This window comes from Cololabis saira, chromosome 11 (assembly GCF_033807715.1).
Source record: "Cololabis saira isolate AMF1-May2022 chromosome 11, fColSai1.1, whole genome shotgun sequence".
Lineage (NCBI taxonomy): Eukaryota > Metazoa > Chordata > Actinopteri > Beloniformes > Belonidae > Cololabis > Cololabis saira.
In genome coordinates this window covers 43,138,723-43,155,996 of record NC_084597.1, presented here as the reverse complement: position 1 = coordinate 43,155,996, position 17,274 = coordinate 43,138,723, and the positions used below count along the sequence as shown (strand labels likewise).

The following is a 17,274-nucleotide window of genomic DNA, read 5'->3' as shown; positions in this document are numbered from 1 at the left end:
AAGTTTGGTCACAAAGGTACTTTTTTACCAGCGAGAGGGGTCAGTGTTGATGTACAGTCAATTTATCGCAAAATAAGCTATATCGATATAAACGATATTATCTCGTTTCATATCGCGTTTGGAAATATATCGATATATATTAAAATCTCGATATATCGCCCGGCCCTGATCTGAAGTGAAGTTATTCCAGTAAGAGACTACATTTGGCCCATTGGTCGCTGTTGTTGTTCCATTGGCGGCCGGTGTTGCGTCAGTTGTTTGGGTCGTAGTGAAGCGGCAGCGCCTGCAGCTCCGCGCCCCGACCAGAGGGGGCGCTGCTGCCGCCGCGGGAGACCCATAAGCGGGGGAGTGAGAGGTGCATGAAATGGAGAAAAATGGCGGATCATGTGCAGGTAAGCAGAGCTTTCATGTTTTTGTTACCCACAGTCGGCGGAGGAGCCCGGGGGACGGGTCTGAGCGCGGATCCGGGGTGGGGGGGCCGCTCGTCCGGGGTGCCCCCGGGCTGCGGCGGTGGCCGGTGGCCGGCGGCGGCGCGCCGCAGCCGGGTAAAGAAAGCAGGAGGAGGCCGAGGCTTTTCTCGTGGCCTTCGCTGTCACCGCGCTTTAGCTGCGCCGCTTAGCCGCGGAGCTGCATGAGCCCCGGGGGGGGGGCTACGGCCCCGGCTCCCAGGCCGGTGCGTCCCGGTGTCCCGGTGTCCCCTCCGCAAGGCTGCGGGTTCGATTCCGGCGCATTAACACGCTGCTCATGTTGTCGCGGCTAAAGCCTGAATTATGGTCCTGCGTTAAATCGACGCGTACCTTACGCCGTAGGGTACGCGGCGACGCACACCGTACGGTGTGCGTCGCCGCGTACCCTACGGCGCAGGCTCCGCATCGATTTAACGCAGAACCATAAATCAGCCTTTTACGCGGCTAACGGTAGCGTCACTTCTCCCGCCCGAGTCCGTTTTTGAAAAACAGGACTCGGTTCCAGTTAACTGTTTACCGGGGGAAATGGGCTCCGGCTCCGGCCCCGGCGGCCCTGGTGTCCCCTCCGGCCCCGGAGCTGCCGGAGCCCCCGGAGCCGGAGCCGCCGCGGTGATTCCCGCTCGACCCGGGGCGAGAGTCGGACACACGTGTGGGGGAAGAACCGACACAGTTTCAGGCTTTACTCTGTTTCTGCCCCCGGACGGTCGTTTCCCCCGGTACCGGTCTGCTGCCGCGGGTCTGCTCGGGTTATTGGGAGTGTTGTTGTGGTCCACAACACATGTCTGCTGTTTATTCATCAGTTTATTCATGTGGTACCTGAGCTTAGGGCTGACACCTTTCACTAACACTAATAAGGGACGCCCCGATTTCAGCAGCGCAGCCGCCAAAAATGGACATCCCCAAAACTTACAAGATGCATAGAAATGTGTTTATTTTATATGAAAAAACATAATGCTTTGATTTAAAGTGCTTTAATAGCATTGAACTTGCATGACTGTACAGACAGCCAACTGAAATATCCTCCTGTTCTATGTATGTCCATCAGCCAAGATGTAGAATATAGCCTACAGGTGAAGAATATGGTGTAAAAGTTAACTTATTTCAATAATTCAACTTAAAAGGTGAAACTAATACATGTACATTACATAGTCTCATTACATGCAAAGCAAGATATGTTAAGCCTTTATTTGTTATAATTTTGATGATTGAATTGTTTATTGATTTCATAATATATTCTATTTTTTTTTGATTTTTTTTATTTGGGGTTTTCACAAACTGTGAGCCATAATCACCAAAATTATAACAAATAAAGGCTTGAAATATCTCACTTTGCATGTAGTGGGAAATAATATGTTTGTTTCACCTTAAGTTGAATTTAGTACGAATTAAGTTTTGCAATATATTAAATTTTTCCGACCTTCACCTGTGTATTATGACATAAATAAGGGCATAATATGTGTCTGTATTGGTTCAATACGGAACGCAACTTTTAATTCACAATTACGGAACAATTCCGTATTTCATGGGACGGGTGGCAAGCGTAGTTGTTGTAGTCCAGAACGCATGTGGTGCTGTTTATTCATCATTTTATTCATGTGAGTTACCTCAACTTAGGGCTGCCACCTTTCACAAATACAAATAAGGGACACCCCGATTTCAGCAGCACAGGCGCCTAAAAAAGGGATATCCCCAAAACTAAAATGCATAGAAATGTATTTATTTTATATGAAAAAACAAAATGCTTTGATTTAAAGTGCTTTAATAGCATTGAACTTGCATGACTGTATAGACCAGTGTTTCCCAACCCTGGTCCTCGAGGCACCCCTATCCTGCATGTTTTAGATGTTTCCCTGCTTCAGCACACCGTGATAAAAGTACGTGTGTCATCAACAGAGCTGTGCAAACCTTGGTGACAAGCTAATTAGGACCATTAATTAGAATCAGGTGTGTTGGTGCAGGGAAACATCTAAAACATGCAGGACAGGGGTGCCTCGAGGACCAGGGTTGGGAAACACTGGTATAGACCACAGGTGACAATCTGAATCCCAGAAGGGCCGGTGTCCTGCATGTTTAGATGTTTCACTGCTTTAACACACCTGATTCTAATTAATCATCGTCACCAGCTTGTCATCAAAGTCTGGATAGTTCTGTTGATGACACAGTCACTTGTATCATGGTGCAATGAAGCAGGGAAACATCTAAAACCTGCAGGACACCGGCCCTCGAGGACTGGAGTCCGACACCCCTGATACCAGCAACTGAAATATCCTCCTATGCTACGTATGTCCATCAGCCAAGATGTAGAATATAGCCTACAGGTGAAGAATATGGTGTAAACGTTAATTTATTTCAATAATTCAACTTAAAAGGTGAAACTAATATATGTATATCAGTGTTTCCCCTAGAATTTTTTTCAGGCCCGGTGGTACCCACCGAAAAAACCCTAAACAGACGAGGCGCATGGGACGGCATATTGGACATGTGACATGCAGCAATATAACAAAGTTTTACATTAAAAATCATTGTAGGCCTATATTGCTGAATGATATCACTTCAATGAAATCATTAGGCTTAATCTAACCTTTAACCAGAGTTGCAGGGCCTGAAAGGCTGCAGTGTGCTGGTCTGACCCATATGAGCATTGAGCACATCTTTTCTATACATTTCAGAGGGATCTCTATAAAAACCCTGTGGGATGGTCCTCTTTTAACGGGCTGCTTGTGCTGACGGCATATGTGACAAAACATCCCTATTCAAAATTGAGATTATATCAGTTATAATTTAAACATTGTAGAAGATTTTTTTTCCCCGTTTTGTTATAACAGAGTTACATGCATTTGACAATGCCTGGGGAAAAAATGAACCTTTAGTGGTTCTAGTGGAAAGACAATCTATTGTCTGTGTTGTTTTCATCATTATTGCTTATCAAAAAAAGAAGCTCAATCAGAACAAAAATGTAAGCTAAACAACAAATTGGAAATTTACCATGGGGGGTGTGGTACAACCAAGGGCTGTATTTATGGTTATTAAGCCATTCGGGATCCCAGCCAGATGTTCTGTGTTTAGATGCGTTGTTTTTTACTGGGTCACCAGTCAGACGTGGGTCGGTAGTCGGACCAGTGTCAGCGACGGTAAAGGCTGATTTATGGTTCCGCGTTACACCAATGCAGAGCCTACAGCGTTGTGTACGCGGCGACACGCACCGTACATCGCGCGTCACCGCCTACACTGCGTCGTGAGCTACGGCGTAGGCTGCGTCGATTTAACGCGGAACCATAATTCAGCCTTAAGGGTAATTGAGCAGCCCCCCTCTCCACTGCAATCTTCCCCTCTTTCTCCCGTCTCACCTGTCATTTTTTCCTCTGTTGCCTCTTGTTACTCTCCCTTCATCTATTTTCCGTGGCTCCGGAGTCTGGCAGAAACATTTCTTTATATCATGTTGTCTGTCGCCCGCGATATTCTTTCTTTTTTTTTTGACGGCGCTATAGTTGACTAGCTAAAACTCTATACATCCCATAATGTATAATAATATTCCCGCGCTCTCAGCAGCGGTACTCGCATCGTTACTAGGCAACGAAGCAGGTCGACTCACGTTGCAGAACAGCGCTCCGCAGAGGCGCTCCTAAACGTAAATGATCATTGATTTATGAATGAATGGATACGTCACTTATTTTTGGCATATTACATTTTTTCTTAGGCCTGGCGGGGGGTCTCGTTGGCCTGGAGGCCCCGCCAGGCCTATACAATGGTAGGGGAAACACTGTATATTACATAGTCTCATTACAGGCAAATCAAGATATGTGAATTGTTTATTGATTTCATAATATATTCTAATTTTTTGAGATTTTTTATTTGGGGTTTTCATAAACTGTGAGCCATAATCGCCAAAATTATAACAAATAAAAGCTTGAAATATCTCACTTTGTATGTAGTGGGAAATAATATTTCACCTTAAGTTGAATTTACTACGAATTAAGTTTTGCAATATATTCAAATTTTCTAACCTTCACCTGTATATTATGACATATACATTAGAAGAAGAGCATATGAGCTCTGATAAGAGCTGCATAAGAGCATCATATGTGTCTGTATTGGTTCAATACGGAACGCAACTTTTAATTCCCAATTACGGAACAATTCCGTATTTCAAGGGACGGGTGGCAAGCCTAACCTGAACCCGGAGGGGAGCGAATAACCTCAGAGAGGATGTCCGACTAGAAAAACAAACTCTCAAAACACACTTTTTTTTCTCTTCATTTGTACTGCCTACAGTCAATCTAACTTCACGTCGAGTATAACAACGACCTAGCTCTGAAAGAACTAAAAGAATATAGAAAATCGATCCATCATGTGGTTATTTTTGAAGATGCAACGATCCATCAGCCGGTGATCGGATCTGTCGATTAGTTTTTTTCTCAAACTCAGAAAATGCATGATGCATAACACTGAAAATGTCTTCGTTTGATCACTGTAAATGTTCAGTAACACAATAGATTAGATTATCCTTTATTTCTCCCTCAATGGGGAAACTCACATTGTTCAGCAGCAGTACACTTAACACACACATGCAGGGGAGGGGTAAAAAAGTAAAAATATATAGTTACAAAATATAGACCGTATATACATTGCAATGGAAATAAAAGTACTGTATTTTCACGACCATACGGCGCACCGTGTGAAAAGGCGCACCCTCAGTTTTGTGTGTCATTTTTGGTTTTAAAACACACATACGGCGCACCGACCCAAAAGGCGCCGTCTACAGACACGGAGCTGCACACACGTGCGCTGCAAAACACACACACACGCGCTGCAGAACACACACACAAGAGTGCTTATTTAAAAGTAGAGCAGGAGCAAAACTTAGTTTGATATTTTATTTCACTTTTCACATCAATCAAACCCTTCAAAGGTTCATCTTCTGTTTCCGCATTAAAGAATTAAAAAAAACCACCGGGTCGCCGCACATAAACCTGTCTCAGCCACCCAATCATCTCCTCATCCATCCAGCCCTTTTCATTTCACTCTGGCTGGAAAAGTCTCTTTAGGCAACGTTTTTCTTTTAAAAATCACCATAGCCGGCAGTTTCTGTCCATCAGCGTGGCAGGCAAGCACAAGAGTAAATAAACTTTTCATACCCTGTTGTGCTGCGGATCCCGACCGCGGCGGTCCCGGGTCCCGGGTCCTGCTCCCCCGCGCTGGTCCCGCGTCCCGGGTCCCGGGTCCCGCGTCCCGGGTCCCGCTCACACACACACACGCGCATGTCGGTACCAGGTTTGTTTCCGACAGGAGCTCCGCTCCGCTAATTCAGCTGCGCCAGTCCGAATTTCCAGACCTGTCTCAGCCACTTGATCATCATCCCTTCATCCCATAATGACTCCGGCTGGAAACGTCTTATGCAAAGTTTTTCTTTTAAAAATCACCATATAGTTTCTGTCCATCAGCGTGGCAGGCAAGCACCACATAAATGAGAATGTGTGTGTTTCGCGCCGCGACACACGCGCGCATGTCGGAGATCCGGTACCGGGTTTGTAACCGACAGATTTCGCTGAAAATCTCGGAGGGGGAAGCTGGTCCGACCTGGGACGAACCCCAGAAATCCCTGCTCCCAAAGCGGGCGGGAACCAGGTCGATCGGACCCCGCTTGGGGAACCAGGAAGTCGGGCTGGAGCAGCGCGCATCACCGCGCATCACCGCGGCTTCAACCCACACACACAAGTGTGCTTATTTAAATTGAGCGGGAGCAAAACTTAGTTTGATTGTATTTTATTTCACTTTACACATCAAGCAAATCCTTAAAAGTCTTCATCTTCTGTTTCCGCATTAAACAGCTCAGTGGATGGTCTCATTCAAACTGCAACTCACGGGGGTTTCACCCGCCCCCTTCTCTTTTTACCGTTCTCATGGTGGCCGGCCTTACATTACCGTAATTCAGGTACCGTATTTTCGCGACCATTCGGCGCACCGTGTGGAAAGGCGCACCCTCATTTTTGTGTGTCATTTTTAGATTTAAAACATACATATGGCGCACCGACCCAAAAGGCGCAGTCTACAGAGCAGAGCTGCACACACGCGTGCCGCAAAACACGCCGGCCGGAAAACACACACCCCCGCTGCAGAACGCACACACATGCAGAACGCACACACAAGCACACAAGCGCTTATTTAAAAAATAGAGCAGGAGCAAAACCTCTGTTTCTGAATTAAAGAGCTCCACTAATTCAGCTGCGCCAGTCCGAATTTCCTCGGTGTCAGACACTTTCTGCACAACAGTAAATAAACTTTTCATACCCCGTTGTGCGGATCCTCCACCGCGCAGAGCCCGTCTCTCCCCAGCGGGGTGGAGCAGCGCGCGTCACAGCGGCTTTAACCGGGAATGTGACCTGTTCGGACCGGCTGGGACCGAAGCCACCCACCTGTATGGGAGCAGGGGCTCCCGGGGAAAGACCAGCGGCATTTCGGCCGGATCTGCCCCGGGGATGGTGCGCCCTGGCCCGGCAAACCCGCGGCGGGAGCCTGGCGGCTCCTGAGCGCATCCTCTGCATCTTGGTTAGGCTACCAGAGATCAAACCGACAGATTTGCCTGAAAATCTCGCAGGGTGAAGTTGTTCCGACCTGGGACAGACCCCTGAATAAATAAAGGTAAGAAAATAAACGTTTCATAACCCGTTGTGCTGCGTTGTGCTGCGGATCCCGACCGCGCCGGTCCCGGGTCCCGCGTCCCGGGTCCCGCGTCCCGCGTCCCGGGTCCCGCGTCCCGCGTCCCGGGTCCCGCTCCGCGCTGGTCCCGGGTCCGCTCCCCGTCTGCTCCCCCGCGCTGGACCCGCTCACACACGCGCTGTCGGGGAGCCGGTACCGGGGTTTGTATCCGACAGGAGCTCCAGTCCGAATTTCCAGACCTGTCTCAGCCACCTGATCATCATCATCCCTTCATCCAGCCCCCCCTTTCCATTCGTCCTTATAATGACTCCGGCTGGAAACGTCTTATGCAAAGTTTTTCTTTTAAAAATCACCATAGGTTTCTGTCCATCAGCTGCGCCAGTCAAGCGCTACATAAATGAGAATCTGTGTGTGTCGCCGCGAATACACACCCGCGCATGTCGGGGTCCGGTACCGGGTTTGTAACCGACAGATTTGGCTGCAAATTTCGGAGGGTGAAGCTGATCAGACCTGAGACAGACCCCAGAAATCTCTGCTCGCAAAGCGGCCGGGAACCAGGTCGATTGGACCGCTTGGGGAACCAGGAAGTCGGGTTGCAGCAGCGCCCATCACCGCGCTGCTCCAGCCGCTGCTTTAACCGGGGAAAGTCACCGGTTCCGACATGCAAAACACACGCGCGCTGCAGAACAAGTGTGCTTATTTAAATAGAGCGGGAGCAAAACTTAGTTTGATTTTATTTTATTTCACTTTACACATCAAGCAAATCCTTAAAAGTTTTCATCTTCTGTTTCGCATTAAACAGCTCAGTGGATGGTCTCATTCAGCTTCACCCGCCCCCTTCTCCCTTTACCGTTCTCATGGCCGGCCTTACATTACCGTAATTCAGGTAATAGACACGGCGCACCGTTTCTTAAGGCGCCCGGCACATTTAAAAAAAAAAAAAAAAAAAAAAGTTGCGCTTATGGTCGCGAAAATACGGTAATAGACACGGCGCACCATTTCATAAGGCGCCCGGCACATTTAAATAAAAAAAAAAAAATAATAATTTATGTGCGCCTTATGGTCGCGAAAATACGGTAGTTAGAAAAATAACAGTGCAAAAAGAGCAGGTAGGATGTGTGTGAGGTAGACAGACAGATATTGCACATGTTATTATTATTGTCCGTTGCTACTGTGAGCAGGCCAGGGGGGTAATCCAGAAAGTGGGTTTTGTGAAAACTCCGGGTTTCCCTCATCTCAGGGTTAACAAACTCAGAGTTTTCAGTTCCAGAAAGCGATGTTACTCAAACTTTGAGTCAGTTACTACGGCAACTGACCCTGTGAACCTAACCTGCTCGCTAGCAGGTTTTCTTCAATAAAGCCTGAGTTTCTCTCTGTCTCCTCCCTCAGTGGCATCAATTCAGCCAATGGGCCTTTACGCAATACGCATCTGTTTTCTGCACCACGGACAGCAAGCGGCATAGTTAGAGGGCAGAAAATGCGTATCTGACAAACGCAATTTAACTCATGGGACATCCCAGTTTAACTTCAAACAGTTAAAGTCCAAATGCAAAAAGGAGAGGGAGGGAGCAGAAGAGAGACAGAGAGAGAGAGTAAAAAAAAGTCAAATATTTCCCGTAAACAGATTTATAAGAGGGTAGGGTGATTTGATATCTTACCTTAAAATGAACTTACATAATTAATCCATCAGTGGCTACAGCCTCCTTAATATCTTCTGCTGCTGGGGCAACATTGGACCCATCACTTGCCTTCTTTCTTTTTTTTTAAATTGCGTGGTTGTCTGCTTCCTTTTCATTTTTGTAAGTTAGTAACACTGCAGAGCGCGCTAAAAACGAGATTGATAGCGACCACTGTCGTCAGGGACGCTGGGACATCAAATTTCAAGATATGGGGGGTGTACAAGTGTGAGAAGTGAAAGATAATACCTAGTGAAATCCATCATGTTGTTTTGATATGCATTTGTAGTTATTTTATATTAAGTAATAGAATAAATCAATACAAATAGAGACAGAGTAATTCCATAAATGTATAAAAAAAAACATTTACATTTTCCCCTGAAGCCGAGGTGTGGCGGCTGCCGTACCTTGCTATACCCAATTTACGCCCCTGATCTGACAGTGACTCGGGCAGCAACTTTCTCCCACGCCAATTGTCTCTCCTTTGCTGCTGCAGCTGTGTTGCTTTTTTTTCCCGAAATATGTTCTCATACTCGCAATACTCTCGTATTAGCACTTCTAACTCCAGTGGCGTGAAGTATGTGGATCTTTTGTTGTCGCTGGTTGCCATGGTGAATCGTTGTATCAGGGCTCCATTGATGATGGCTTTTTATTTTCTTCACGCTCGCCCTTAACTCAAGGTTAACAAACTCAGAGTTGATTGAACTAACTCATATGCTGATCCTGATCTGGAACGGAAAACTCCTATCAAGTTTCCTATCAACTTAGAGTTCAGGTTTAGATTCAGAGTATGTTGAACCTGCTTTCTGGAATACCCCTCAGGTTGTGGAGCCTGTTGGCAGCAGGGAGGAAGGACCTGCGGTGCCTCTCAGTGATGCATTGCGGGTGACGAAGCCGGTTGCTGATGGAGCTCTCAAGGGCTCTGACAGTCTCATGAAGGGGGTGGGAGATATAAATGGATATAGAGTATTGACAGGTGCATTATTTTCTCTGTTCATTATGTCCAAGATGTGAGTTTTTCATGCGGCATACAGGATACCAAGTAGCGCGTGTCCAACCGGTTTAGGATAAAATGAATCATAAAGCAAAACAGGCTTAACTTTTTTGATCCAGCACTAAAAGTGGTTTCACGCTGCTGAACCTGCTCAGAGTTGTGAAGTTAACAAAGGCTAAAAAAAGAAAGCTGTCAAAGCACCCACCCTGCAGCCTCTGCTATCTTAAACTCACGTTTACATTCACAGTTTAATCAAGCTACAGTCATCGCTCGGTTAGTCCATTCTTTTTTCTTTTTTTTTTGTATTCAGTCATCCAGGAAGAATTGATTTACTGACCAAAGCATGTCAGACTGCCAGGATATGTGGCAACATGCCTGCTCTGAGCCTCTTTGATTAGAGGCTTTCTAGAATTGGCCTATTCTACCAAAACAACAGATAAATACTTGGTTTAGCTGGCAACAGAATGGGGAAGTAGTCAGGCGTACAGGTGGCTTATGCTTCTACGAGTTACACTCGCCTGGCCTTAATCTTGACATGCACCAGCCCAGGAACTGCAACTAAATGTGTTAAGTGGACCTTACACACTTTGTAGCAATTTTAGTTCCTGCAATGTAGTTTCTGCTACTACAACCACTACTTCAAGCAAGATGGATAGATTGCTTTAATGCAGTAAGTTACTGATGCTCAACATTTATCAGCTCCAACTCAGACTAGATGAGTGTTATTTGCTCTGTTTTCTGAGATGCATGAAAGAAGGAAGCAAAGGGAAACTCAGCACTCCATTGCTGCAGGAAAAAGCCACATCGCTGCCTAGTGTTTGGTTGCGTGATTGCCGACCGAGTATATTTCCGACTTCTTGCATGCTTTAGTGTTTTCTTTTTCTTCATGTTGGCTTCTTCTGTTACTTCTGGGTCAAAGCCCTGGACTGAACAAAACAATGGATGAGGCAGCAGCCACGTGACCCACGGGTTTCTGAAGAATGCCTTTGAAATAGTGCTGGGCGGTATGACCAAAAATTTATATCACGGTATTTTTCAAAATTATATGGGTTTCATGGTATATCACTGTATTTTTTTTTTTCATGCACAACTGGGTGTTAACCACATTTTCTAATGATTTTGGAAAGGAATTGCTGCAGTAAATTGGCTTAGAATGGCCTATTAAGTGCCGCTTTTGCACTAGTATCACCTTAGCTCGGTTCTACCCGTTTTGCGCTTTTGCATTAGGGCTGAGACGGGTAGAGCCGCTCCAAGCCGATACCTTTTTCTGTAACCATTTCAGCGAGGTTCTATAGCGGGCTGAGCAGGGACTATTTCTGAGGTCACCACCCTCCACGCCTCTGATTGGTCGGGGGGCGGGGCCGTCATCACCCTCCACGCCTCTGATTGGTCGGGGGGCGGGGCCGTCAAACGTTTGAATCAGGAAGCGGGAGTCAGCGCGAGGCGACTCGCGGCTCGCGGCGATTTTATTATACAGCAAAAACGTCTGTTTGGTGATCCAACTCTGAGGTGCAGATGTTCATAAACCTGGTGGCTGTCGAGAAAAAAGCTGATTTCTGATCAGCGCCGACTAGGGATGTAACGATGACAGATTTTCTTGGTACGATTATTGTCAGAGAAATAATCACGATTTAACGATTATCACGATTATTATGTATTAATTAATTTCACACTATGAATGTGTAAAATCACATGAACACTCCTTATAGATCTTTAAATGTCATTTATTTTCCATGCCAAATATTATCAACAAAGAAAAGTAACCAAAAAGTACAACATTAATGACAATAATCCCATTGGAATTAAACAAAAATCACTTCTGTGTTAATCATCCACAGCAGGATTTCCCTTTTGGGTAATAACGTTTCAAATGTCTTTATACATGAAATAGGCCACAGCTGTATTTAAATCCTGGGCTTGTTTGGAGGTAGGAGCATAGGTGACACCCTTTGCGAAGGATTGCGAAACTGTTGGCTGTTGAACTGAGGCACCACCAATCTTGGCCTGAAAGTGTCGGGGAATAAGAAAATTGAAAATAAATTTCCAACACCCAGTTGAGCTTTATTTGGGCTTACAGTAATGATTTTGGAGTTTTGGTTCCACCTCCTGGTGAATGTTAGGTAAAATTCTTATGTGGTTACTTCTTGGTTGGCCAACGATTTATGTTTGTGGTGCGCAACCGGTACGGGAGCGGAGTCTATTTCCTTATATTACAACGCCGTTATTAATTGTTCGTTTTTTTCCCCCACTTATTCCACCGAACACCGAACGTGTTTTTTTGCCATTTTCGGCCGAACAATTTCGGTTACCGAACAATCGGTTCATCACTACTGCTAAACAGTCCCCTCACAAACAGTGTCCAGCGGCGCTACGTTCCGCCGCGCGGCGTTCCCAACGATGTGTACGCTACTGTACATGCTCACCGGTATTACGGTATATGAAAAATTCATATCATAAGAAAAATAAACACCGGTATTCGGTATGAACCGGTATACCGCCCAGCACTACTTTGAAGCCACATTTTCTTTGTACTGAGCACCATGTTGCCTGGGAAGCTGACGGGAACATGATGACTGTATGTCAATCAAAGTCAACACTGGCTACCAGCTCTTTCAGCCGATGCCCACCTCAAATGCTGCAGCACTGCACGGGGACTTTTATATATAATTTCACATGTTGACGTGATGAAGAAATACAAAATTACGGCTGGTTTTATCCGACGGATACTGCAAACTGCTTTTTTGCTTCAGTAAGTTTGGTAACACGATGATGGTTGAGGAAGTGATAACGACTAGCCATTAGCTGGCCCAATTGCCAATCAATCATATTAGAAATAAATGTATTGCTTTAAATGAATTCTGATATGTTACAAAGAAAATGAACCCTCTGCAAAGTTCTCAAGGGTGTGAAATAAAACAGTTGAGAACAAAACAGTGTTTTGAACCAGGCCGTAAATATGTTTAGTTCTGCTTTGAAGTCGGGCATCTTAACATGGAGGTCGATGGAGATTGACTCACTTTTGCAGCTGGAACTGCAACAAATCCTTCTTGAGACTCAACCGGGAAGTTGGTTGGTTGGCGATTTGTCAAAGCCCGTGGTGGGAACTGGGAGGCATGAATGCGTTTGCCAGTTGCAATCCAGTCAAACATATGGACAGAGGGATTAGCTCAACAAACAACCTCATCAACTGGAGGTGTTAATCTGGCTATGAGAAGCTCCGGTTAGTTAAATTTGACTTGCATTAAGGCGTTTTAATACATTTTAAAACTAAAATGAATCCAATATCGGTGTTGTGGACCGATGCTGAGATGATTCATTGATTGGGATAATGAAGAGGTGTTGTCATTTCAATAACCATTCACTTGAAGCGTGATTGCATCTATCTTATTTCCATTTAGATGTTTATTTTTTCAGCTTTTTTTTTTTTTGCACTTTTATTGAAAATACTCGATGGGAATCAGAACTATTACCAGTCTTCGAGAGGTGTGTATGTGAGTTGGATCAGAACTCAACGTCAGTGGGTCTGTGTATCTAATAATTAACTTTTTTTTTTATTAACTTCATAGAAATGCACTAAGTTTTATGTTACTGTGTGCAATTGACTATAGTTCTTATAAAAAAAGGCCTGAAATGTCTTTCTTTTTTTGGGGAGGGGATCGGAAATATATCAATGGCTGATAAACAAAAATTTAAATAATTTTATAATGATAATTTGATTCAGTCTAATTTCCATCCTGAAAGATGTAGACAGTGGTTGCTGTTCAGTCTTATTTCCAGATCTGAGTTTTTTTTTGAAAGTCATATAACCCTCCTTTTAAGCAGATTAGCTGGTCTGTTCATTTCGGGCTACGTCCATGTTAGTCCATTTTAGTTTTAATTGAAACCAGATTGTATGAACGTTGTCAGAAAGGATCCCTGCTCAAGGTGGATCATGGAGTGAGCAGGTGCAGTTACTGGTTTTAAATGTTTGATTTTATCGCCTATATCGGACCACAGCAGTTGTGCTAATGAACTGAATCGGCGTCTACAGTGGGTCAAAGTCACACATGGTGGGAAGGGTCAAGTACACTTCGCACTCACAGCCCTTTCCAGCAGTACGCAACGTACCGAACCAATCACAACGGGGCGGGGCTGTAAGATCTGTATATCTCGCTGTACAACTTGTATCTGCTTAATCTTGGGTGAGACGTCCTGACCAGTGTGTACAGACCGTACGCTGATGCCCCCTTGTGTCGTAGTCTAGATCTGATACAGTGGGATGTTGTTTGCATCATCAGCATCCAGAGCAGTGAAAATGGACCACTTTTTGTGTCTTGAAAATGCTTCAAAAATAATTTCCCATGGAGAGGTTTTTTTTTTTTTTTCCTGGTCATGATTGTCATGAGACCAAATTCGGACGTCATATTAAAGCGTCATTTCAAGATGCTTTTTCATGACTTGAAATGATTTATAAGACGTTGACATTGAGGCGAAGGATTTCAGGCGCTGATGTCTGTCTTTTTCGCAAGAAGGATCCGTCTTTCATCTGTGCTCCTGTCGCACTGTGATGATGTACGACCATGATTTTTTCCCACGATTGTGCATTGTTCGCCTGAGATCTCAAAAATTGCACACTGTGAACCCGGCTTAAGACAGTCATCCAATTCCAGCCCTTGAGACCCGCATGTTTAAGGTGTTTCACTCCGTCGACACACCTAATTTAGATAAATTGATCATCATCAGCTTGGCATCAGGGTCTGTTAATGAAACGTTCCTTTGAAATAGTCGTGTTGAAGCAGGGAAACGTCTAAAACAGTGGTCACCAACCTTTTGAAGCCCAAGGCCTCTGTGACAAGCAAGATCTACCTATTGAGGCATTGAGAGAAAAAGACTGTCCAGACTGTACTTACAACTTACATAATGATATTGACAAATTCAAGAAAATGATGTGTAAACCGTAGTGCTGGGCGGGATAACCAAAAATGTATATCACTGTATTTTTCAAAATTATATCGGTTTCACGGTATATCACGGTTTTTTTTTTTTCATGCACAACTGGGTGTTAACCACATTTTCTAATGATTTGGAAAGGAATTGCTGCAGTAAATTGACTTAGAATGGCCTATTTTACTGTAATGAGGACGAAATAATGTAGAAAAACATTAATGTCCACACTAGTATAAATACAGGTTTGCATGGCCTCACAAATTGATGCCGTTTACAATGAGGTGGCGGCACTTATGATTCTAATGTAGGGCTGAACGATTTTTGAAAATAATCTAATTGCAATTTTTTTCATCAATATTGCGATTGCGATTTAATATGCGATTATTTTTTTCAAGGTCCTGTTCTCATGTATTTTTTCAACTACACAAGCAATAAATCAGTCTGTTTTCAAGTAGATTTTCACTTGAAATAAGTAGAAAAATCTGCCAGTGGAACAAGATTTTTTTGCTTGTAATAAGAAGATAAATCTTGTCCCACTGGCAGATTTTCCTGCTTATTTCAAGTGAAAATTTACTTGAAACAGGTGAAAATGGTCAAATAAGTTATTTTTCTGGTGATGACTCTAAATGTTGAAATAGCAGTAAAACCACATTCATTGATGAAATGACATAAGGGATGGAAAGGGGGGATGGCAGTTTTACAGGGGGGATGATTTTGACCGTTTTTATTTCAGGGAGGAGGGTGCCATCACATCACCCCTCATCCCCCCTCAACTCGAGTACTGCTCAGAGGGAACTCAGAACTTCTTCATAAATAACTCAAAAATCCCAGAGAGAAAAAAAAAACACCAGCAAACTAACAAACAAACCAATAAAGCTCTCAGAGTTAAGAAAACGAACCAGCAATGAACAACTGGCAGCCGCTGTTTTAACCTCTTCCTGATGAGCTGACGGGCTGCAGGTGTGGTTTAAGGCTGATTTATGGTTCCGCGTTACACCAGCGCAGGCCCTACGCCGTGGGTTACGCCACCTACGGCGAAAGCTCTGCGTCGATTTAATGCGGAACCATAAATCAGGCTTCACAGCGCGACTAACTGTGCGCCCGGCTCGTACTCCTCGCCGCGCGCAGCTCCTCGCCGACTCCGCGCTCATATATTTAATAAATTTATAAAGCCATATATTTATAAAGCCTCACTTGGCCGAGCCCTAACGCTGAGGCCATGGTAGATTTAGGTTACACGCGGACACGCGGCACTGTTGACTTTTCCCTGCCAGCTCTGCTCACTGCTCACTCGCTAAACAGTCCCCTCACAAACAGGGTCCAGCGGCGCTACGTTCCGCCGCGCCGCGCAGCGTTCCCAACGTTGTGTACGCTACTCACCGGTATTACGGTATATGAAAAATTCATATCATAAGAAAAATAAACACCGGTATTCGGTATGAACCGGTATACCGCCCAGCACTACTAAACCGTACACAATGTGAAAAATAAAAAACACATTTGTAATGGACAGGCTGGCTGAACTAAAGTGCTATATTTATCAACTGACGTTACAACATGACACTGACAAAATTCTCAGTCAGTGCAACTAATGTAAGTGCAGTTCAGCTGGATCACAATGCCATCTGAAGTCATGGGACTCAAGTCAGTGATGGCTGTGACTGAACACTGTCTGTGAGTGCCTTGTAGTTCGGCTCATAAGCACAGACAGCCAGTCTGAGGCAGTCTGTGAGGTGTCTGTAAGCTGGCTCCTTTACTTGGATTTGGTGATTTTCATCTGTGAAAATGCCATTTCACAGGGGTAAGTCGATCCAAAGTAGGCACTTACTTTTAGTGTACATGCGCTGAGGAGAGGGAACTGCTGATAAGTCCTCAAAGATCACTGTCCCTTGACCTGGCTTTCAGCTCTATGTAATTTTGCAGTTCAACCATCTGCATGTCCACTTCACCTGACAAAGCAAATGCTTTCTGGAATTTCGCTGCAACCTCCTCTGTATCAATAGGCAGGAATGGGTTTGTAATAAATGCAGCAATATCCTCCATGACGTCTAACTCACAGAAACGTTGATTAAACTCTGCTGCCAGTTTGTCCAGGTGCACACTGTAATGCTCAGGGTGACAATCATAATTGTCTTTGATGGAATGTGACATTTTCTCCAGGCTGGTAAAGTATGTCAGCCTCCCTTTCTTAAGATGCGTGGTCCAGACACAGAGTTTGGCCTTGAACGCATTCACTGAGCTTATCATGAGGGACAGGTGCCGGCCTTTTCCCTGGAGCTCAATGTTGAGGGAGCTCAGTTTTGCTGTTAGGTCTTTCAGAAACCCCAGGTCCAGTAGCCATGCATCATCTGATATTCCTCGTGCTTCTCGTTCCTTTTCGACAGAAACGCCTTTATCCCAGGCAGCAAGTCAACAAATCTGTTATGTTATAAGTGTTAATGTGTTTACCCGAAGAAGTTGTTCTAGATAAGAAGACTGGTTATTGTAATTACTGGGTTCAGGAGGTCAGTGAATGTCTCATGAACTGTGTAGCTGTGAAGCCTGTCAGTCATCG

General features: G+C 44.8%; 1 protein-coding gene across 2 annotated transcripts in view; it reads left to right on the top strand.

The window, feature by feature from the left end:
- The first annotated feature begins 311 nt into the window (after positions 1-311).
- The window catches only part of xpo7 (exportin 7), a 71,447-nt gene continuing 54,484 nt past the window's right edge, over positions 312-17,274 (top strand). For both annotated transcript variants that reach the window (XM_061734566.1, XM_061734565.1), the window contains exon 1: positions 312-392. In XM_061734566.1, coding sequence (XP_061590550.1) covers positions 360-392 — 33 coding nt within the window. In that variant the 5' untranslated portion in view covers positions 312-359. The remainder of the gene's footprint in view (positions 393-17,274) is intronic.